The sequence below is a fragment of the Aotus nancymaae genome, unplaced genomic scaffold (assembly GCF_030222135.1).
Source record: "Aotus nancymaae isolate 86718 unplaced genomic scaffold, 86718_ANA_hifiasm-v0.15.2.pri h1tg000059l, whole genome shotgun sequence".
NCBI classification, from domain to species: Eukaryota; Metazoa; Chordata; class Mammalia; order Primates; family Aotidae; genus Aotus; species Aotus nancymaae.
This window is the reverse complement of record NW_026988473.1, coordinates 76,139,307-76,163,463: the sequence shown is the minus strand read 5'-3', so window position 1 is coordinate 76,163,463 and position 24,157 is coordinate 76,139,307. Positions and strand designations below refer to the sequence as shown.

General features: G+C 43.2%; 1 protein-coding gene across 2 annotated transcripts in view; it reads right to left on the bottom strand.

Moving 5' to 3' along the window:
- Positions 1-24,157, bottom strand: part of FAT3 (FAT atypical cadherin 3) — a 532,147-nt gene that overhangs the window by 35,906 nt on the left and 472,084 nt on the right. For both annotated transcript variants that reach the window (XM_064365390.1, XM_064365391.1), the window contains exons 18-20: positions 21,953-22,751; positions 8,947-9,081; positions 7,006-7,163 (exon numbers count right to left, since the gene is read on the bottom strand). In XM_064365390.1, coding sequence (XP_064221460.1) covers positions 7,006-7,163; positions 8,947-9,081; positions 21,953-22,751 — 1,092 coding nt within the window. The remainder of the gene's footprint in view (positions 1-7,005; positions 7,164-8,946; positions 9,082-21,952; positions 22,752-24,157) is intronic.

The window sequence follows — 24,157 nt, the reverse complement described above, 5'->3', positions numbered from 1 at the left end:
TAGCCAGATTAGTAAGAAAGAAAAGGGAGAAGAATTAAATAGATGTAATAAAAAATGATAAAGGGGGTATTACCACTGATCCCACAGAAATACAAACTACCATCAGAGATTACTACAAACAGCTCTACTCACATAAACCAGTAAACCAGGAAGAAATGGATAAATTCCTAGACACTTGTACTCTACCAAGACTAAACCAGGAAGCTGAAACCCTGAATAGATCAATAACGAGGGCTGAAGTAGAGGTAGCAATCAATAGCCTACCATCCAAAAAAAACCTCCAGGTCCAGATGGGTTCACAGCCGAATTCTACCACACGTACAAAGAGGAGCTGGTTCCATTCCTTCTGAAACTGTATCAAACAATACAAAAGGAGGGAATCCTCCCTAACTCATCTTATGAGACCAACATCATCCTGATACCAAAACCAGGCAGAGACTCAACTAAAAAAGAAAACTTCAGGTCAATATCCATGATGAACATAGATGTAAAAATTTTCAATAAAATACTGGCAAATAGAGTACAACAGCACATCAAGAAGCTTATCCATCATGACCAAGTAGGCTTCATCCCGGGGATGCAAGGCTGGTTCAACATATGCAAATCCATAAATGTAATCCATCACATAAACGGAACCAAAGACAAAAGCCACATGATTATCTCAATAGATGCAGAGAAGGCCTTTGATAAAATTCAACAGCCCTTCATGCTAAAAACTCTCAATAAACTAAGTATTGACGGAACATAGTATAAAATGGTAAAAGCTATATATGACAAACCTACAGCCAATATCATACTGAAAGGGCAAAAGCTGGAAGCATTCCCTTTGAAATCAGGCACTAGACAAGGATGCCCTCTCTCACCACTCCTATTCAACATAGTATTGGAAGTTCTAGCCAGAGCAATCAGGCAAGAAAAAGAAATAAAGGGTATTCGATTAGGAAAGGAGGAAGTCGAACTGTCTCTATTTGCAGTTGACATGATTGTCTATCTAGAAGACCCCATCGTCTCAGCCCAAAATCTTCTCAAACTGATAAGCAACTTCAGCAAAGTCTCAGAATACAAAATCAATGTGCAGAAATCACAAGCATTCCTATATACCAATAACAGACAGAGAGCCCAATCAAGAGCAAACTCCCATTCACAATTGCTACAAAGAGAATAAAATACCTAGGAATACAACTAACAAAGGATGTAAAGGACCTCTTAAAGGAGAACTACAAACCACTGCTTGATGAAATGAGAGGACACAAACAGATGGAGAAACATTCCATGCTCATGTTTAGGAAGAATCAGTATCATGAAAATGGCCATACTGCCCAAAGTAAGCTATAGATTCAACCCTATCCCCATCAAGCTACCAATGACCTTCTTCACAGAACTGGAAAAAACCACTTTAAACTTTATATGGAATCACAAAAGACGCTGCATAGCCAAGATGATCCTAAGCACATAGAACAAAGCCAGAGGCATCACACTGCTGGATTTCAAACTATACTACAAGGCTACAGTAATCAAAACAGCATCGTACTGGCACCAAAACAGAGACATAGATCGATGGAACAGAACAGAGACCCCAGAAGAAACACCACACATCTACAACCATTTGATCTTTGACAAACCTGACAAAAACAAGCAATGGGGAAAGGACTCCATGTTTAATAAATGGTGTTGGGAAAACTGGCTAGCAATGTGCGGAAAGCAGAAACTGGACCCCTACCTGTCACCTTACACTAAAATTAACTCCAGATGGATCAAAGATTTAAACATAAAACCTAACAAACACCATAAAAACACTGGAAGAAAACTTAGGCAAAACCATCCAGGACATAGGCATAGGCAAGGACTTCATGAATAAAACACCAAAAGCAATAGCAATAAAAGCCAAGATAGACAAATGGATCTAAGTAAACTCCAGAGCTTCTGTACAGCAAAAGAAACCATTAGAGCGAATCCGCAACCAACAGAATCGGCAAAAATTTTTGCAATCTACCCATCTGACAAAGTGCTGATATCCAGAATCCACAAAGAACTAAATCACATACACAAGGAAAAAACAAACCCATTTCAAAAGTGGGTGAAGGATATGAGCAGACACTTTTCAAAAAGAAGACATATATGAGGCCAACAAACATATGAAAAAATGCTCGTCACTGGTCATTAGAGAAATGCAAATCAAAACCACACTGAGATATCATCTCACATCAGTTAGAATGGCGATCATTAAAAAATCTGGAGACAACAGATGCTGGAGAGGATGTGGAGAAATAGGAACACTCTTATACAGTTGGTGAGAGTATAAATTAGTTCAATCATTGTGGGAGACAGCGTGGCGATTTCTCAAGGATCTAGAAATAGAAATTCCATTTGACCCAGCAATCCCATTACTGGGTATATATCCAAAGGATTATAAATCATTCTACTATAAAGACACATGCACACATATGTTCGTTGCAGCCCTGTGTACAATAGCAAAGACCTGGAACCAACCCAAATGCCCATCAATGATAGACTGGACAAAGAAAATGTGGTACATATACACCATGGATTACTATGCAGCCATAAAAAACGATGAGTTCGTGTCTTTTGTAGGGACTTGGATGAATCTGGAAACCATCATTCTAAGCAAACTGACACAAGAACAGAAAGCCAAACACCACATGTGCTCACTCATAGGTGGGTGTTGAACAACGAGAACACGTGGACTCAGGGAGGGGAGCATCACACCCTGGGGGCTGTTGGGTGGGGTGGGGGAGAGACAGCAGGGGGTGCAGAGTGATAACATGGGGAGAAATGCCAGATATAGTATGCACCTAAAGTAAAATAAATAAATAAGTAAAAGTGTTCTTTCAAAAAAAAAGAAGTCCTACTTTTACAGGAAAGTAAGATTTTGAGTAAAAACTGTACATTTTGGCATGAAGTCTTACTGCTTCAGATCCTGGGTGTGTGGCTGTAGCAAATGCACCATAATTACGTACCTTGTCAGAGGATTATTCAGTATTCTTTGAAAAGGCGATGTTTTAAAAACATTTTTTTCTTCCCCTGTGTAGCATGTGCCTGTAGTCCTAGCTACTTGGGAGGCTGAGGCAGGAGGATTAAGTGATCACTTTGAGACCAACCTGGTAAGATGGTGAGCTCTCATCTCAAAAAACAAATCCACACACAAACAATTACAAAATCTATTTTTAAGTCTTCCATTAATAGCTATTTAGTTCATACATTAAGTGTTTTAAATGAGTAAATGAGTGCATAATCATCTGAATTTCTTCTGAATTTCTTCTTTCAATAAACTCCTCTAGTTTATCAAAAGATAACTAACTCCCAACCTGCTTGCCTCTATCACAGGCCCAGATCCAGAGTCATATTGACTGGCTGTCACTTGGAGCAAGTCACGGAATTTTCTCTGAGCCTCAGTTTCCTCACAGGCAAAAAAAGTAGACAGTCATACCTACATGCAAGGGGAATGAAAGTCGAAATTTTATGTATGTTAAAGTACTTTGTAAACTCTTAGGTATTTTATTATTACTAGAAAATGTAATTATTAAGGTGAATTTACTTTTTGGTGACATTCTTAAACAGATGATTGAAATTCTCAAATCTTGTAGGAAGCTTCCTTGTTACTCTTTTGATCTACATTGGAAAGATCTGGCCATGCCAAGTGGGCTGTTTTACAAACCAAATGAACTTTCCCCATCTTCCTTTCAGTTTAGAGGTCTGAAGCTAGCCATGTTTGAGAATCATCAGAATGTAGCAATGAATCATTTATAACTTCCCCTCAAAATAAAACATGAGATGCTTCTATATTAACAGCCATATTCTCTTGTGCTTTTGCCATAATACTGTAGCTGAAAGACTGACAAAGAGATAAAGTGTTCTCCTAGTGATTTCTCCTTACATCTCTTCTGGTGATTTGACATGTTTCTTTCTTCTTCTTTTTAAAAAATCTTTTCCAGATCTCCCTTTGAGAAAGAATGCCCTGTTTCTTTTCTAGGTGTGAGGAGAGTCACAGAGCCTGTCCGACCATTTTCATTGTTGCTTTGGCTGCCAGGAAACTCAGTTATGGTTTGGGCTCTGCTGAAGTAGTTCCCCTTGGTCTAGATTTTCCAGTAATGATATTCTACTCTACTCAACTTCATTGGTTGGCTCTTAACCTTGTATTTTTATCTTAATGGTACTTTAATTTTATTGCATTTGAATGCTTATGGTAAGCATTGAATTTCTTTTGGAAGAAGATAGGTTATCACTGGTAAACAGAAGAATGAATGCCTTTTATTGTTGCCGAGAGACAGTGATATTCTTTGTGAGCATTTTTACTTCTTGAGGTCTCTCTGCAATTCTTTATTGTCTGTAAGGGGCGCCATTCACCCCACTGAGTATCTTAAGTACTTTTTAGAGAATGTGCGCTGACCAGAAAAATAAAAATAACCAAGAGGTGCGATTTAAACAAAGCATTTCAGCTTAGTTGCTGAACCAAAGTGCAAGGCACATACTGTACCTAAAGCCAAGGAAATTAAATCTTGCATGAGGCTGAAAATGTTAAGCAAACAGATTCAAATCCCCTCAGTGGATATTCCTGGCGACTGTAGGAGAATAACCGCAATAGTTTAGTACAGCTGTGTCCTGCTTTGGGCAAACCCAACATATGAAAAGCAAACTTACAGAACAGACAGATTGGGAGTGATTATTCACATCACAAAGGGATTAATGGAGGGTTCCTTCAAATAGCATCCATCTCTAGTTTATTAGAATTCCATTTACAGAGATTCAATTTACACAACTTTCAGAAACATGCTTGTTTCATGAAATGCAATATACCTTAGGAGTTGGAGCTGCCTAAAAGGCTTAATTATTCTTCTTTCCTATCCTCAGGGATCTGCACATTTTAGACATTTGCCAGTGAAGTGTCAAATTACAAGCTCCATTTTAGGATCAAGCCATTCAGGGTCAATATTTTGGTTCTATCTAAAATTTAATGCTCTATAAGAGATTTACTAATAGAAACTATTTTCAATCACCAGCCCTGTTAGAGCATGAAGGAGGAGAGAGAAAGGTCAGTAAGGCCCAAGCAGAGCCCTAAGAGCTGGTAGCTCCGAATGCTCAGAGCACTTTCCCAGCAATTACACAAAACCCCAACTCTCAGCGCCATTTAGAAAATTATCTACTGACCCAAGGCAGGTTGCTTCCGGGGCCAGGAGAAATAAAGGCAGGACTTAGGTTTTCGAGTTTTCTTCTTTCACCATGAATATCTGATTTGAATGCATAATTCTCTAAAACTGTGCATCCGAAGTACTTTTCTTATTTTCTTTTAAACACATTGCTTTCCTTTCCAGATCTGAAATTATTCTGTGTTGAATGAATAAGGATAGTGGGAGCCTGCTTACAGAAGTAACCAACTTTTAAACTTTGACTTCCTGATCACTCAACTATGGCCACCAAGTAATATCTGGCAACACTAGACGTGGGTAAATAAAAGCCTATGTGATCACTAAGAGAAGCCCACTGGCATTTAATGTTCTCTAATTTCTCTCCTTCCTCATCTGCCTTTAGGATTAAAGCCTGGGCCACCTAATCAACTTGGAGCTGACACATCAAACAATCAAAGGACAAAAGCTGGAAAGGTCTACCATGTACCCTTCAAACCTGAACCTTGGGAAGAAAAAGGTGTCTAGCCATTTCCATGTGAAAGGGCATTTTTCACTGGATGAACTCCAAATGTTTCTGAAGAGCATTTACGATGGGCTGACATAGCAGCCTGGTGAGAAGAGCATGAGAAGAAACACGTCACCTTCCTTCTCCTGCCTTCTTTCCTCCATACTAGAAGGCTGAATCTGGGCGACAGATGCCCAGAATGTGATTTTTAATAAAATGAGTTACAGTAGCAAGAGGGAGAGTGAGGGATAGTATGGACATTAACAGCACGGAGTGAGAGAGACTTGACTGTGGGATTCAGGCCTCACCATGTATTAGATATGCAGCTTTGGTAAGTAACTTAACCTCTCTGAACCACTGTCCTCTTCTTGATCAAATGGGGATAACATATAACAAACTTTTCACATTAGCTGTATAATAAAAATAAATGATGCACATAAAGCTGTTATTATTCTGTTTGTCTTTGTTTTGTTTTACTTTGGAGATGGAGTCTTACTCTGTCACCCAGATTACTGTGCAGTGGTATGATCTCAGCTCACTGCAACCTTAACCTCCTAAGTTCAAGTGATTCTCATGCCTCAGCCTCTCAAGTACCTGGGATTGCAAGTGCCCACCACCACATCTGGCTCATTTTTGTATTTTTAGTAGAGACAGCGTTTTGCCATGTTGGGCAGGCTGGTCTCAAACTCCTGACTTCATGTGATACACCTGCCTCAGCTTCCCAAAGTGTTGAGATTATAGATGTGAGCCACTGTGGCTGGCCCATTACCATTATTATTGTTTTCATAAAGGCACCAGAATCCTTGAGCTGAATATAAATGTCAGACTCGCTCTAGAAGTAATTCGGCTGCTTTAGGAGGGTTTCTGAGGCTAGGAAATGATTGAAAAATTGGGCTACTTAGGTCATGATAGGACATATGAAATCTTCTATACCCCATGCCTCCAATTTCCTCCCTGAGCAAGAACAGAAGTTGCCTTCAAAAGTCAGTGGGGATAGACCCATGTGGTAGAAAAGGATATGGCCAATCCTTTTAAAGGACCACCCCTGTTGTGGAATTGATTAGGAGACACATCCTAATGAACTGTTGAGCGATTACAGCTCAAAGGAGGCCAGCCCTTGAACCCGCTCTCAAGAGAGATGCCCCATGTACCAAGAGCCAATTTTGAAGCTGAATGTTCAAAAGGAAATGGGATGTTGGCTTCTTTCCCAGTTCTGCCGCTGCTCCCCTTTGCCCAGAAGTCTGCTTCTGGTCTTCTGAACTTAAAAGACAAAATGATTTCAGCCATTCTCCAATCCAAGAGCCAAAACACTAACATGAGAACTGACTGCAGGAAAAGATAACCCATTTTAATTACCTTCAGAATTATGCAGGGATTTGCTCTGGTGTACATTATAATCCCATTGCTTTGCAGGGTTCGAAGACGCAGAGCTAGTTTAAAATCTTCCTCTTCGCTATTTTCAGAAAGCCGATATTTGATGTAACTGTTTCCAGCAAAGCTAAGAGAAGTGTGCCCTGAAAAGACCATTATGAGAAGACATACATATTTTTAACATCCAGAAAGGAGCAGACACATGAAATCACCCAACCACCAAGCAAGCTGATTAAAGACTATGCATGAGAAGTTAATGAAGGCATTGAGAAGAAATCATTTTTGATTAAAAATTGGTTCTCCATTTCACATCAAACTCTAATTTCAAAGTGAAAAAACTATTAACCAGTCAGCCACCAAAATCACCTTACTTGCCTCATGCGCCAAGGGCCACTTGGTAAATTCCACAACGTGGATTTCTTTTAATGTTACTAAATTTCCTATTCCCACTTTCTAAAATGAGCATTATTAAAAGATATCCCTTCGTGCCTCCCCCAACCCCCAATCACTCAGACATTAAAGAACTTTCAGCTCCATGAAACAAAGAAAACAAAACCATTTTCAAGAGATACCCATGTTCCCCAAGTATCCTAATGCCTAATGACTATGTCATTTGCACTAATGTTGCAAAAAGGTAACTGATACAAAGGAAATTCGCGTAGTTACAATTTCACTTTTTGACCATTAATTTTGAGGCTCCCTTTGAATGTAGTCCAACTCAATTGCTCAATTCTAAGATCACTCCTTTTAAATTGCCTTCAACTTTATGTTTGAACAGGCAAAGTAATGGCTGAAAAGGCTGCCTTGTTGGGGTGAAAGGTGGAATGCGTGGAAATCTACCAAATGAACCATAATTATAGACAATCAGAAGTTTTCTAGATAGAAAGGAGAAAAGTCAGCAGGAAGTGACTCCAGACGTTAGAAAATTTGGCTTTATGATCTCCCTACACATCCACCTGCTCTGTACACAGTGCATATGTAGAAACAGGGGCAGCGTAGTTTTCTTCTAATTCTAAGCCTTAGATGACTTAGGTAAGCATCCAGGTGGTCACTTAATTGCAGCTGCATTCTTGAAATCAGCTATGAAGGAGCTTTGGCTTCCACTTTTAAGAATAGTGCTTCTCTTTTCAGAGGCTGAATTTCTAGAACTCAGTGCCGTGCACATACTAGGCATAGTTATTTTTTTATTCCAACTATTTATTAGATTCCAAAGTTGTTATTAAGGTGTCTATATTTTAAATACACCTAAAGGGGATTCTATTGGTACCCAAAATGAAGAATACTCTTTTGTGAGGAAACAATTAGCAGAGAATATATGAATCAAATGAAGTATAGACATTGAGTAAAGATCAGAAACAGGACCATTTGGATTAAAATAACACCAATACTGACTTTTTTGCTTTAAGATGCAGAGGTGAGCACCTCTCCTTCTGGAACATGAAGTTAGTTACACATTTCCAGTAGGGAGTCCGCTTACTTGGTTCACCAGATGGGGCAGACTCTAAGGAAGGTCAACAGGATTGGGTCAGCTCTGCCTTCTGTGGATCTTGGTTGTGCGACTGTGGATTTGTGCAGCACCCTGAGCATCAAAGGCCATGCCACAGATACTCCAATGCCTCTGCCCAACCTTTTATTTTCCCTTGTTTCACACCCTTAACAGCCATGAGATGTGATAGAAAACACATGTTGCAGTCTCTCCATTATGCAAGAAGCTCACAGTCTTCATGTGTTCCCTTACGACAAGCTGGAGCTGTGATAAATCCTAAGTAAATGTGAGTGTGAATGTTAGCTGGGGTCCATTCTAAAGGAAAATGTTGCATGCATAAAGAAACATTTTCTGGGAGGACTTGGATGGTGTAATTTACTCAAGAGCAAGTGTTTCAGGAATATGAAATTAGACCCTCATCCTTCCACTCCACTCTGCACCTGAGCACTCTCCGAGCTTCCCTGGTGGACACTGGCAGAGGAACGGTCTCCTGCTGGCTTCATAACCGACACACTGCATGTCCCCTGGACATGGCTTCTCCATACAAGGATCGTTGGACCCCGGACACAGTCCTCCTGTAACAAAGGGGGGATATGCATGATCAGTACACAAAGAGATTCACCATGCACTCCAGAGAACACGGAAAAGGTTCAAAGGGAGCGCACAAATGATTCAAGAGCTGGGCTATATGGGCTCTGAGCTGAGTTACAAAGATGCTACTTAGAAGTAGGGGCACCTGAATGGGCTTCATCTGGTGTCAGTGTCCATCAACATCCCTACATCTGCCAAATTTCGCTGCCAGACTGGTGCAGATTACATACAAAGAGTAAAGCTCATTCCTCCTTTAGGCTATGTTAAGTTACACCTGGACCAATTTCAGCTGAAGGAAGATCACAATGCAAGGGCTGACAGTATTTATTGGAATGGGGTTTCCACAGATTTGAGGCTATTTGAATGTATCACTTGAGTTTAGATTTCTTCTGCACCCCCTCCTGCCCTGAAGAACTTGGGGGTTGATTTCAGAGGGGAAAAAGACATTTCTAAAGAGAAGTATGACTAATTTTAAATGTAGAAGCACAACTCACATTGTTTCCTAAAACCTTCTACTACATGCTATGCTATTGATTAGCTGTAAATGTGCCCTACCAGCTATCAGGAAATAGCAGAGTTATCTTTAGCAAGGAAGGCTTCCTTTCTACCTGTTCGATGTTCACAAATCCCTCAGAAGGGAAATCCTGGAAAACAGATTAACTGATTAAGATGGAATTCAGGACTCAAGTGAGTTATTTTAGAACTGTGCAAATATGAGCCTACTAAAGGAAGCACATTTTCCAAAAGTCCTAAGTATTTCACATGTAATTAGGCCACTTTTAACCTGGTAAGAGATTTGGTGGTAAAAGGAGTATAAAAAAGAAGACACAAATTAAAAATAACCCACAATTGAAATAGTTGTTTCCTAAATGGGTTAGGCATAGACTAAAAAAGTGTCCTTTCCCCATGAACTGAGAACACACAGCACACCAGCAGCTCATTCCCCAGCCCGGTCGTGAGCACACTCCTTTTAATCCTATGTCTTTCCTCATCATTAAGCATACTGCCCCAGCCAGGTGTGTGGTTCATGCCTATAACCCCAGAACTTTGGGGGGCCAAGGTTGGAGAATCACTTAAGGCCCGAAATTTGAGGTTACAGTGAGCTATGACTATGCCACTGTACACTAGCCTGGGCAACAGAACAAGACCCTGTCTGAAAAGAAAAGAAAAAAATAAAAGCATATTGTCCCAAGGTACAGTCATTTCTTTATGCAGAAGAAAGCAGGAATTTAATGCTAACTACTTATAAACATTTTAAAAACTGTAATCCTTGACAGGAGCAATATAAGTAGCACCAGCAAACTCAGAATTCATAAATCCCATTTTCCACTGGTTTACAGCTCAGCCATAAAAGACACTCTTGGCACTGATCCAGCTTAAAAAGTCTTAAAAGATGAAGGCGTTTTTAACTGAAAATTTGGAAAGAGCTCTACCAATGGTTCTATAAGGCCTAAGTGCCCTGAAATACATCTTCCTATTTTCCTCCCCAACCAAATCTGTAATCCTGCCATGTATCATCAATAATCATGGAACTTAAAACAGCTGTGTGACCATCTCATGACCTATTTCAAGAAGCTTTTGATAACTAGTTTTTAAATAACTTTTGGTACATTCATTCAGCAAAGAATTGTTTGGGGCCAAAGAGGTATTAGGCCTGGGCACATAAAGATGAAAAGAAATGATGCCTCCTTTCTCTCCCCTCAGGAAACAACATGACAGCACGTGATGATGATATAATAACTGCTATGGCAGGTATGTGAGCACAATGAAGGGACCAGAGGAGGAACAATTCTGTGTCCCGGGAAAACCTCAGAAGTCTTCTCAAAGGAAGGGAATATTTTAACTCAGGCATGAAGGATGAGATCCTTTGAGTAACAAAGGAATGAGCTAACCTGTTAGTAGGGTAACCTCAGGCCTGCCTTAATGTTTATTCATAATAAGTTCACAACCCTACCAGCTGACTCTGCTGTTTCCATGTGTGACTTCGTCTCAGTATCTGATAGCCTGCACACATCTAGTATGTCTAGCTTGCACCTAAATGTTGACTAGTAGTCTATGCTTAAAATGCAAACGGAGCCCAATGCTAACCTCAGCCACGTGGAGGTGGCAATGTGCATGTATGAATCACAACATGCATCCCATCAAAAAGATGTAACTTCTGGGTTACTTGGGCATTACCATTCAAGTACACATGGAAACAGGATCTTATGTATTTAAGAAATCTGTTACTTTTTATTCCAAGAACATGCCTTTTCCCCTTCTATTTCAGCCAGTCTAAACATACCCATCCTCTCTATAAGCATCTGTGTTTCTGAGATACAGCTACAGATATTGCATTCATAGTCTGTTCTGCTCTAAGGTAATGGCTGCATTGCAAAGAAACCTTGAATCATTGAAAAATCCAGTTTAAAAGCCACTGTTCCAAAGAGGGAAAAGAGGGCCAGATAATTTGAGATGCATGATAGCAAAGCTATTTATCCCTATAGGAATAATGATAACATTTTTAAAAACCAGCTATAAGTGAATACAATAAAAATTAAACTCTGTATTTCAGAACAAATCTATCATTTGGGTACTTCTACATTTTATTCATATGTTTTAGCCTTTTCTTTTACCATCAGTCCTGCCCTGGAAATTAGCACAATGATGGCAGTGATGGCCTGTCTGGAACAGCCACTGTGAAGACGCCAGCTGCAGGGGAGGCGTGACTGGGACTGCACGCTCCACAGGGCTGGAGAGAGCTGGGAACAGGTGAGAGCCGCCCCCCCTGCCACCCCCCCCCCGCCCCCCGCTACCTAGTTAGCAGATGCGACCCCTCCACTCTCAGGCACAGCCACAGCTGTCCAGCCACAGCTCCGACTTGAGCATCCTTGCACTCTTGGAAGCCCAGGAAGCCCCGCCCCCTTCCCCTGCAGGCTCAGAAGTGCCTGCTCCTGCTCCCTGGCCTCTCCCCACTTCCAGCACCCACTCCAGTTTTGAAGCAAAGTTGTGGCCAAACCTGGGTGCTGTCACAACCTGGCCGTATGTGGATTCAGGGTGGTGCTGAAAAGTCAGTCCCCGTGTCGCCTCAGGCCCCCTGAACTTTGTGCATAGGTGAGCATAGGAGGGAGGCTGAGGGTGGCTCAGCGTAGGCCTGCAGGTGCCCTTCAACATGAACAGCTTGGGTACCATGGATGACATGTTGATGGTGGCAGGAGGCAGATGGGCTCCCGGGCAAAAAAAGGCGGGTCCCCAGTGAAGCCCCACCTTCAAGCCAGGGATGATCAGAAACCTGTAGGTGGGGCTATGAGTTCAGATAGTCCATGGACTGGAGTGAGAACTTACAGTGCTTTTTCTGGGTCTGCCCTTGGCCACCCATGGACCACTCAGCATGCACTCCGTCTCTTCTGAGATCATAAAAACCCTGGATCCTGCCAGACTCCAACAGATATCCAGACTACCAACTGCAGAGAGGAGCTACCCACTGTGGGTCTCCTCTCCGCTGAGAGCTGGATACTCCTTGGGACACCCTGCTTGTGGTAAGGAGCTACCCACTGTGGGTCTCCTGAGAGCTGTTCTGTCGCTCAGTGAAGTTCCTCTCCACTTTGCTCAACTTAGAGTTGTCTGTGTACCTAATTCTTCCTCGACATGGGAAAAGAACTCAGGACCTGATGAATGGTGGGACTGAAAGAGCTGTAACACAAACAGGGCTGAAAAACACCTCCCCTGCTCTCTACGTTGTGGGTAACGAGAAGGAGAGAAGAGCTGCAGCTCTTCAGAGACCAGACCTAGGGGCTCCCCAAGCCAGGGCTATGGCACTCTCTTTGAGGCTCTGTGGTTCCTGGTGTCTCCGAGCTTCTCGGCACCACTGCATCCTGCACATCCACATGTGGATACCTGTAGCAGAAGCCGTGTGTGGTACATCTGGTCCAGCTGTAGCTTCACACGGAGCTGGTATCTGTGCCGGCACCTGGAGCTGTCTGTGCTGCCATAGCAGCGGGTGTGCCTGGCTATGCCCAGGGGCCAAACCCGGTGCTCACTGATGTGCCAGCGAGCCTGGCTGTGTGCAGTGGCCCACGTACCCTCACTACTCCACGCCTGGCTTGCTGTTGGCAGGCGTGAGATCTGGGCCAGTAGTGTGAGCTGAGTATAGCCCACTGGGCTAAGTGGGCAGAAGAAGCCCAGTGGGTGTGAGAAATACTCAGGCAGAAGGCACCACCAGCCATAGAGGTTTTTGGCTGGAGAAGCAACACCCCAAGGATCTTGTGACAACAGGGCTTCTTACTTTCTCACCCATATCTCTTGTTTTGGATTAAAGCACAGAGCTACTCAGACCAGGAACTGGAGCTCTGCCTCACAGCTCATTTCCTTATTTCGTTCTGTCATAACCCATAGCATGCCACATCGCTACATAATCAAATCATGGTCATTAATTAACACTATATTATATTCAGTTTGCACTGTGAAAACTGCAGCTTAAGGATGTGTAAAAAAATACGCAAATATAAAAAAGTACATTCTAAAATGAATGATATCGATATAAATATTAGTTATATAATGAGTATCTACATTCATTTCAGCAGCAATGATTCTGTTAGGTTGCTTTGCTTTCTGTTTTTAATAGGTTCTTTGGGATTAAAGGGATAGTTTTTGGCAAGGGATGTACCTTTTTATGTGTTAAAAATCCTCTGGGGACTCCTCTCTGAGTTCCAGCCTGAAAATGCTCAGCCATAAACATTTGGGTTCTGGCTGCTGTTGTCTGTTTGCTCTGGTCATGGGCCCACTCTCTTGTGGCTCAAGGAAGTATGAAGGCAGATTAGAATCTGCAGGCCAGTGTAAACGTAACTTCCTCCTTAGCAGGGGACAGATGTGATCATGTGTGCAAACTGCAGTGTATGCCTAGCAAAATCTTTTAGTTCCTGAAAAATAGATTCCTCAAAACCAAGTATTACCCCTATCCAATACTGCAGTTCTTTCTTCTCTATGAACTATTGAAAAAATTAATCTCATTCTGAAATATATCTTGTCAGAGGGACTTAACCTTTGTATGCCAACTTTGAACAATGTTATGTGACCCTTGGTTGCATATATACCCATATCAGGGTCCAGGAAACACTTTTTTGAGGATAGCAACCCTCTTACAACCCCGAACCCTAAATCCTTTATCTAAATAAAATCTAGTAAGCTTTAAAAGAATGCTGAAGGGTTAACTTGCTTTTAGAAATCATGTTTCTGTCATCCCTTTTTCAGGAAGTGTATGCACCTGTTATTGTTAAGAGCTTTAAAGACTTTCTCTCTGGTGGCAGTCAGTGCTCCCTCAGCTCCAGAGTATCAGTTTAGAGAAGGCAGTGTCAACTCCTGCTGGCTTCTGGGAGAAAGTTTATCTTATTAGCTATCATGAAGTAATGAAAGTTTAATTAACTTGTGCTGTGTTTGGTGACAGCTTGGGGGATGTGGGCTCATAGACCGACATGCTCTGCATCTCAGACATCCATCAATTTGGTACCACAGTAAGCACCAAAGGAGAAGGGTTCCACTTCATCAAACCAGCTGACAGCATTTATGGTATGTCAGGGCAGGATCAGACGTGTTTAGCTCCTTTCACCACATAATCCCCCATTCCCAGTTTCTCTTGGGAAGGTGGGGTAGTAAAATAGGAAAGGATACTGCATTGACAAGATGCAGACCTGGGTTTTGGCCTTGGCTAGTTTTTTTATTTAGTCACTGAGTGGCCTTGAACTACTCACTTGTCTTTTCTAGGTCTCTATTTCCTTTTCTGAAAAATCACGATAATGATTTATTTTTTTTTCATACAGAGTCTTTCTCTGTCACCCAGGCTGGAGTGCAATGGCATGATCTCAGCTCACTGAAACCTCTGCCTTCCGGGTTCAAGCAATTCTCCGGCCTCAGCCTCCTGAGTAGCTGGAATTACAGGTGAGTGCTAATCTTTGTATTTTTAGCAGAGATGGGGTTTTACCATGTTGGTCAGGCTGGTCTCGAACTCCTGACCTTATGATCTGTTCGCCTTGGCCTCCCAAAGTGCTGGGATTACAGGTGTGAGCCACTGTGCCGGGCTGATAATGATTTTTTATCGTGCTGTGAGAATGAAATGGGCTAGTGTCTGTGAAAGCAACTTGTAAAGAAAAAAAATTATAAAAACAAATAACTACAGGGTCTCAAAACTGGAAACACTAACTTGACTCAGCAACATGGCAGAGACCTGAACTCAGGTATAACCTTTCCCTTGCTGTCCTTTTTTTGGTCAGATTCATGATTTGTAAGTCGGCAGTAGATGATAGGAAATATGAAGTACGGTGTGCACCGGAGGCATAGAATAAGACCTGGGGCTTGTTACTCATCTGTGTCACAGGGACCTGCAGCTGTGTTGACCCCTTCACCACCTCAGGTGCAGGTGTTATTTTCACGCACCTTGTCCACCAGGAGAAATGCACACACCATGTGACCGTTCCCTGACAGGTGTTCTGCCTTCTGATTTTTTACTCAGGTGAATATTTAGGTCCCTTTCTACAGAGGTGACAACAGGCAATTCACTTGAGCAGAAGGCTTAGAGATTTGGAACATGCAGGGAGGAGAAGCGTGATGCTCTGGAGGTTTTAAAAGGTTTCACTACCGTATTTATGACTCTCCTCTCCTCTCTACCCAGCATTCCCACAGCCTCCTGGATTAAGTCTCTGCTTTTAGCCCATACATCAGTATCTAGCTGTGATTATTGTGCTGCCACTTTAAGTTGATCCAACCTCTTGATTTATGTTGCTGCCTCGTTACATTGAATAATCCAGTAACTAACAGTAAACATCCCATGCCCTGAATTCACGTGCTTTACCAACATGCCATGTCCTGGCAAATGCCACATAAGTCAAAAAGCTCCCTTCTTAATTCATGGCCTGCAAGAAGTTTTTAAAAAACGGAAGTCTCAACTTTGATGGCATTTCTTACGGTTTTCTCGGAAGCAGAGTCATCCAGAATGGTGTTTGCTTGACTCAGTCATATTTCTGTACGATTTCAGTAAAGGCTAAGCGCAATTTCATTCAAGACCTCCTCACTGGGGCAGCTGCGTATGGACAGAATATAGAAGGGGATATGCATACACTGAGAAGCTGGTATCACCACAAGGGTGGGGACCTCTACACCTCTCCTGGCACTGTGGGACTCATGCATATTAGAGATGAGGGATCTGCAGAGGTGTATTTCTAATGAATGAAAAATAGACACTTCCCAGTTTATAGGGAGTTAACCTGTTAAATTAATAGACAACACTGAGGGTTACTCAAAGCCACTGGAACTGGCCCGGTCCTCAGATTAGCATTAACAAACCCCAGCTAGAGTGCAAACCCAATTTCAGATTCTTCTGTGTCATATAAAAACACATCACTTTGGGAGGCTGAGGTGGGCAGATCACCTGAGGTCAGGAGTTCGAGATCAGCCTGACCAACATGGAGAAACCCTGTCTCTACTTAAAAAAAAGTACAAAATTGGCCGAGTGTGGTGGCACATGCCTGTAATCCCAGCTACCTGGGAGGCTGAGGTAGGAGAATTGCTTGAACCCAGGAGGCGGAGGTTGCAGTGAGCCGAAATTGCACCACTGCACCCCAGCCTGGGTAACAAGAGCAAAACTCTGTCTCAAAACAAAACAAACAAATTCACCACCATCTTACTGCCTCACAGAAGACATCATCCCTTTACTTTACAGTGCATATTAGAGGTGCAGTGGTCACCTGACAGCAAGCCTGCTTTACCTGTCCTACTGTATTCCTCCTAAGAGTTGTCCTGACTTCTTACCATCCACCCCACTGAGCTCTCTCTCATTTGCCCAATGTGTGATGCTGTTTCGTGCTCCATGGGAATGAGGATCACATCAGCCTCTGGCACCACTGTATCTCCAGCACCCTACCCAGGGCCTGGCACAAAATAGTATTCAATTAAGTGCTGAGAGGATAAGTAAACAAAAGGATGCTTAAAATGCATCCTCTACCTGGCAAAGACTTATTATGACACAGTTCATTGCTTCCAATGCCTTTCTTGAACTCCTCCAAGCAGAGCTGGTAACTCCCTCCTTTATGCTTCCCCCGTGACCCAATAACACCATCTATAACTCTTTATAACTCACATTTGTTTACAGCCAAGGAGGAAAGGAACTGCTTGTGTTTGGCTAGGAAGAGGATTCAAAGGGTCATAACAAGTATCCTTTGTTATCCAGAGGGCAGCTTGTAGAAGCAGGGTTAGCCACGTTGGGTCTGTGTGGCTCTGAGGGATACATCTGGATGACATGACAAAGAGAGAGGTTCTGGTGTACTATAAGGCAGAAGATCATCTCAGGGCCGCCTTGTGAGCTCCCAACACTGGTGCTCGAACCTTGGCCAAAATACTATGACAAGAATATAGAAAATAGGATGTCTGCTGTGGGTGGGAGGTTGTATTAGGAAACTTCTGAGTTCCTTTTAAATCTGTGCAGAGGTGGTAAGGTGCCATGGTTAAAAAGTGCTTTGAATAAGAGGGTCAAGGATGAATCCTGGCTCTGCCATTTACTAGCTCTGTGATTTTGAGTGAGTCAAGTTTTGGTTTCCTTAATTTTGGAAAAAAGTTCATGAGACCTACTCTTTAGGGTTATAGTAAGAGTTAAATGCAATTCCATGCATGTGAAAACAGCATGGGAACTGGTGATGGCTTGATAAATGTTGTTATCTGTTCTGTCTGTCCCTGCCTTGATCCATGCACTGAATTGCACACCAGTTCCCACCTCCATGCCTTGGCTCTGATGCCCTTTGGTTTGGAATCCCCTGTCCTGGTCATCTAGATAATTCTAGGCATCCTTTCAGACCTTGCTCAGGTTGCAGCCCCTCTAGTGATTCCTCTTTACCTTCTGAGCAAACTCTATGACAGTGCCATCCTCTACCGGTTGACGGCAGGGCTGCTGACTCATTTCTGTACAGCACAGGGCTTCACCCACGGCAAACACTCCATCCATTTCATTTGGAGCACTAGGTTCCATTCTATATTCCATATCCGAATACAGACTTGACAAATCGGGCATCCACTTCTTCCACCACACCCATAAACACACTGGTCGTAAACTCTGGTGGTCTCACTGGCAGTCCATCCTCCTGGACAAGTGTGTCCTCTTTGATGTATTTATATATTAGATTTTTAAATGCAATTTTTCAAAAATGGACAATCAGCAAGGGCCCCTAGAGTGCCCTGACACCCTTTCCTCTTGCATATCCCCGATATGGGCACAAGGACATCTATCATCCTCAATTCATTTAAGTTGGTGTCAGGCTTTCTAACTGAAGTGACGATGTTCACTGCACCTCTGAAGTTCACCAGGAGCCACCTCCCAACATCTGACCTGTGTATCTCTTGAAGTTTGGTCCAGACATGACGCTTGATGGTAGCTGCAGTCTAATGAGCTTATTCGGCACTAAAATTCAAGTTTCATTTTGTTAAAATAACTCAGCATTTTGGTTCAAGACGCTAATGATGATAATTGGACCAAAAAAAAAAAAAAATACTCTGCATGAGAAAAAGATGAGCTGGAAGTTGGGAGGAGGATAGAATACTGAGGCCAAATTTATCTAAACATGGCTATACAGCCCAGAATGGACAGTTACCTCTATTTATCGTGTTAATTATTCTACCAAGTGGTGGGAAAGTCCATCTCATGAATCTGCCGACCTCCTAAAGAGAGGAACAGCCAATACTAGTTGCGTGTGAGGCTGTGTGTGCGTGTGTATGTGTGCACATGTGTGTGTGTTTGGGTGGAATTTATTAAATTCAATTACTTCTCCTTTCCAATAAATGAGAAAATGCCTAATGCTTACGTTAACAATGCATGGCTGGATTTTTTATTTGAAAGATAATTCTAGAAGTGAGAAAGCTATTGCTATTACAACAAAGAGCCTGTTCCCAAACCTGGAAAAAACTCTTCCCCCTTTATCCTGCTCTGTGATTTCTCAAAGTTTCGTTTCCTGACCAGCAACATTAGAGTCACCCAGGCTACATGTGTAGAATCCTAGGCTCCACCCCAACTGTCCATATCTAAGTATGGGGCTCAGCAATGGACATTTAGTAAGCCCCATGCACACAGGAGTCTGAGAGAACTTCTACCTTACTGGGATTGTATTGTGAGGCTGGAGATCAGTCTGATAGGAAAATCAGGTTATGGTCATGAATTGCTTAGTGATGGGGATATATTCTGAGAACTGCATCGTTAGGCTGTTTCGTCATTGTGCAAACGTAGAGTGCAATTGTACAAACCTAGATAGCACAGTCTACTACGCACCCAGGCTATATGGTACGGGCTGGGGCTTCTAGGCTACAGACCTGTATAGCTTGCTACTGTACTGCTGAACATTGCAATTGTACCACAATGGTAAGTATTTGTATATCTAAACAAATCTAAACATAGAAAAGGCATAATAAAAATATGGTATTATAATCTTATGGGACTACCACCGTATACATGGTCCCTTGTTGATGAAACTTTGCTATGCCACGCACGACTATATTTGAGTATTCTTATACAGTACAGCACTGAGGTTATGGTTCACATTTAAAAAGGAAGAGTCCCTGTTCTTAAGATGCAGATAATAAAGTAGGGGCCCAGGAGGACTCTTTTGTGATTCAGCATGCCACTCTCATCAGCGGTATGGCCCTGGGCAAGGCACAAAGCTACCACATCTATAAAATGGAGATTATCATATATCACCTGCTGAAGACAGGGCTGGGCTAGATGACCTTTGGAGCTCCTTTACCACTAAAATCTAGAATTTCATTTTATAGCTTAATTATAAGAGTAACTTGAAGGTGAGAAAAGGCTGAGAGCCTGGCCTGACTCTGCAAAGCTCTTGAGCAAATGCTGGCTTTTCAAACCCAGAAGGCCTCCTGTTGGGATGGCTGGGTCCGACTCACAAAATACCACCTTGCAACATACTACATTTAAGACATTAGTGTCTTAAGTAAAATAGAGAGCAAGTCCCTCTATCTCCAACAAAAACCACTCCTCTGAATCTTTCTTATAAAGATTTCTGTAAAATCTGCCCCTCTTCCCCACCTGAGTCTCTTTTTGATGAACTCATCCCTGAAGACCAAGCACACTGGTGGTCTCTGTGTACAGATACACAGACAGTTTTCCTTTGGCCACAGGAAGGATTCTGTCTCTTCTATGCCTTACCATTTCCTGTAGCACTGTTACAGCAAGTAGGTGCTTGCAAGCTGACTTTACAACTGTCAGCTCCTAAGGGCAGGAACTGTATCTTTTTTACTTTGAAACGTTAGTGCCTAGGACATTGCTGCCTTCACAGATTTTTTTTTTTTTTTTTGCAGAAATAAGTGAGTTCTCAGAGCACAAGGATTAATTAGCTGGTATAATTTCTCCTTCAGGGTCTGCCCTGTCCTGTCCTGAACCTCTTTTGAACCCTGGTGTGAATCACCGCATACAGACCTTAGCAGAGCTTTGGGGTATAAATCAGTTTGCCAACAAAGGAAATCTAGGTGAGGCCCAGACAGCTGGCATTCATAAATTCTGCATGTTGGTGACATCTGCCAGAAATGCATTTGACCTAGCATGCATGCTTTGAGTTACTTTGCAGCTAATTTACATATTAAACAAGTCTGGACATCCCTGCTTCTACCTGATGAAATCACAAACAGAATTCACTGGATACCACAGAGAGAGCAGCTGGCACACTGATGGGCTGCTTGGAGGCTGTCAAAGCATCTCTCAGAGGGAGTTATGACCCCTAGGGCCTCCCCCGATGAGCTCATTCTCCAAACTGCAACCTTTCCACAAGGGAAGAGGCCAGGGGCTCTGCCTGTCCCCAGTTACCTAAAGGATGTTTTACAAATGGCCTCCCTTCTGGCCATGGTCCCTTTGGACCAAATTCACACTGGCTAGAAAAACTCTGGCTGCAATTTCCTTAGAAGAGGGCAGTGAATTTATGGCTCCACATGTCAGACAGAGGAAAAGAGAGAGAGCAATGCTTCTCATCGATCACTATGGGCATGTGACTCTGTGCAGCTATGGCCTTTGACCGGTAAAGGTCAAGGTTCAATGGCTCCAGTTACATCAACAAACACGAACCATTCCTTCCCTGTCACTCTGAGGGCTGAATCCATCCCTTGACTGTGCTCCTGGGCATCTGGCCCCTGTTTCTCACTCGAGCAAATCGAACTGCCCTTACCCTTGGCAACAGCTTCCTCACTTGTTTCCCTGCCTCTGCCTGGCCTCCTCTAATCCATTCCCCTCTGCAGCCAGCACACCCTCTGTGAAAGACAGATCTGATCCTGCCACTTCTTCACTTCTCATCAGCCAATGGCTCTCACTGCCTTGGGATAATCTCTAAATTCTTCATCCTGGCTAACGGCCCTTGTGTGTGATCAATGGACCTACTCTCAAGTATTCTTTCACATCCCAGCCCTGCTTCTATGTTTCCTCTGGCTGCTCTTTCGATCCCCAGTGTAGGTTCCTCTTATGACCCTGAGCCTTCCCCATGCGAGCTGCCCCTTGCCTAGAAGGTTCTCTCCCTCCCTTCCCCTCCCCTAACGCCTACCAGATCCTCTTCTCTACCTAGAGGATACTCCCTTTGGGAGACTCCCCCGTTGGCTGGGTCCTCCACAGGACTTTGTACATTTCTTGACAATATGTATCAAATAGGCTTGCCTGTTTTTCTGTGCTTCTCACTCAGCCACAGCTACATGGGACTGTACCCCCTGTAGCCCTAGCATCTATCATGGTTTTGGGGCACACAGTAAGTGATCACTTAATGTTTAGTGGAATGAATGACTGAACGCAGGCATGCTGGAATGGTAACCCTACAGTCTCGGGAGACGGGAGGGGACACTCGCAACTGCACTCACCATCGCAGGTGCAGCGCACCTTCCTGTAGAAACGCGGACACACAAAGCTGATGCGAGCCGTGCTGTAGGTCATGAGAGCGTGGGAATCCAGTGACAAGCCTTGCTCACAATGCTGCTCCTGACAGTCCAGCCCTGAGCAGTTCTTCTCCAGGATGGCCGAGATGCGCATGATGTTCTCCAGCTGTCTTCTGGCATTGGACAGCTTCTGGATCAGGTAGGCTGGCTTGTAGAACTCGCTGCTGTGCATCTCCACTGCAAAAAGCATGTCCAGCTGGTTGGTGCCCGCCACGGGCTGGATGCTGATGATGCGCAGGCTGTCCTGCTTCTGGGTGAGGACCGCGTTCCGCAAGGTGCGTCGGAACCCGTGCATGTGCAGCCCCACGAAGTCCTCGGGGGACACATTCTCAAAGCGGATGGTGACCGTGTTCTGCAGCATCTCATGCACCAGCTGCTCCACATGCACGACCACATCAATGGGCACCTGGAAGCGACCATCACTCACGGACACATTCAGGACATACTTGCCGCTGTCCAGGCCTCCCAGGGCAATGATTTTCCCATCGTGACTGTTCACTTTAAACAAGCTTTTCTGCTCCGATTTCAGGGCAAACGTAAGCACGTCATACATGTCTTGATCTGTGGCATGAATCTTCCCAATGACCCCACCAGGAAAGTCATCCTCCATGGTGACAATGAAGATTTCCAGGGGAATGGCCGTGGGCTTGTGGATGCTTTCCTCAATGACTCGCACGCGGATGTAGGTGTGAGAAACTTGCTGTGGTTTGCCTGAATCCTTTGCCTAAAACAGCCAAGAGATGAAAAGGCAACAAATGAAGAAAACTGATCATGATAATTTTTTTGAAAACCCTCAGAAGACGTTTGCACCTTTACATTTGCTTCTTCCTTCATCCCCTGCCACTATTCTGAAAAATGCTGAGGGTGTGCATTTAAGTAAGAGAAGTGATTTACCACCTTCCACCCCCGTCTGTACACTCTGTTATGGATCATAAAATGTATCAACATAATAAAGGCAGCTGGGGTGAATACAGAAGGACAGAGGGCTACAAGACTCAACATGCCCACAACAGGCTGGTCTTGTTTTAATTTTATGCAGCAACCACAGGGGAAACCTCATAAAGCGGTCTTTCCACTTGGAGGAGAAATTTTTGTTTTCTGCTGGATTATTTCCTTTTGACTGGACCCAGATAGCACCTTTCTGCATATTTAAGAAACAACATAATTTAAATGGGAGTTATATCATGGTAAGGTTTCAAATAGAATATAATACACTGAAAATAAAAGCTAGCTGGCTTGATAAAAACCTTTTTCTCTTCCTTCCTTGTTAAGTATTGACAGAACAGCCACTGTGACAACAGGTCTTTACTGAACACCCATCGCATGCAAAGTGGAGCTATTCAGCGGTGCAGGGCTTCAGGAAAAGGGCAGATTCCCTTGGGCTGGGTTTATGGGGCAGGTAATGAAGACGTGGAGCTGCAGTGAACCCTGCAGACCGAGTGGGATCTGCGGAGAGCGATGTCCTTGTATGTGAAAGGCAGTGAGAGAGCAGGTGCCTGGGCATCACACAGACCTGAGTTTGAATCTTGTCTCTGTCACTCACGACATATCTGGCTTTGAGTATATTACTTAACTTCGCTAAGCTTCAATTTTTGTATTTTTAATATGAGTAAAATAGTAGCATCTACTTCATAGGGTCCTTGTACTGTGGGGATTAAAAGAGAGTCACTGCAAAGCACTAAACCCACAGCTAATCCACAGGCACACTTAGTACATGACGGTTCACGTCATTGTTATTTTTATTTGTTTATTTGTTTTGTTTATTTAGAGACAGGGTGTTGCTCTGCCACCCAGGCTGGAGTGCAGTGGTGGTGCAATCCCAGCTCACTGTAGCCTTGACCTCCTGAGCTCAAGTGATCCTCCCACCTCAGCCTCCTGAATAGCTGGGACTATCAGTGTGCAGCACCACACCAGGCTACTTTTTGTTTTTGTTTTTGTAGAGATGAGGTTTCACTATGTTGCCAAGGCTGGTCTTGAACTCCTGAGCACAAGCAATCCCCTGCCTTGGCCTCCCAAAGTACTGGGATTACAGGTGTGAGCCACCAGGTCCACCTGTTGTTATTTTTATTACTGCCATCATCACATGGTTTATTTGATGGATGATGTGAACAAGAGATGCTACGATGTAAA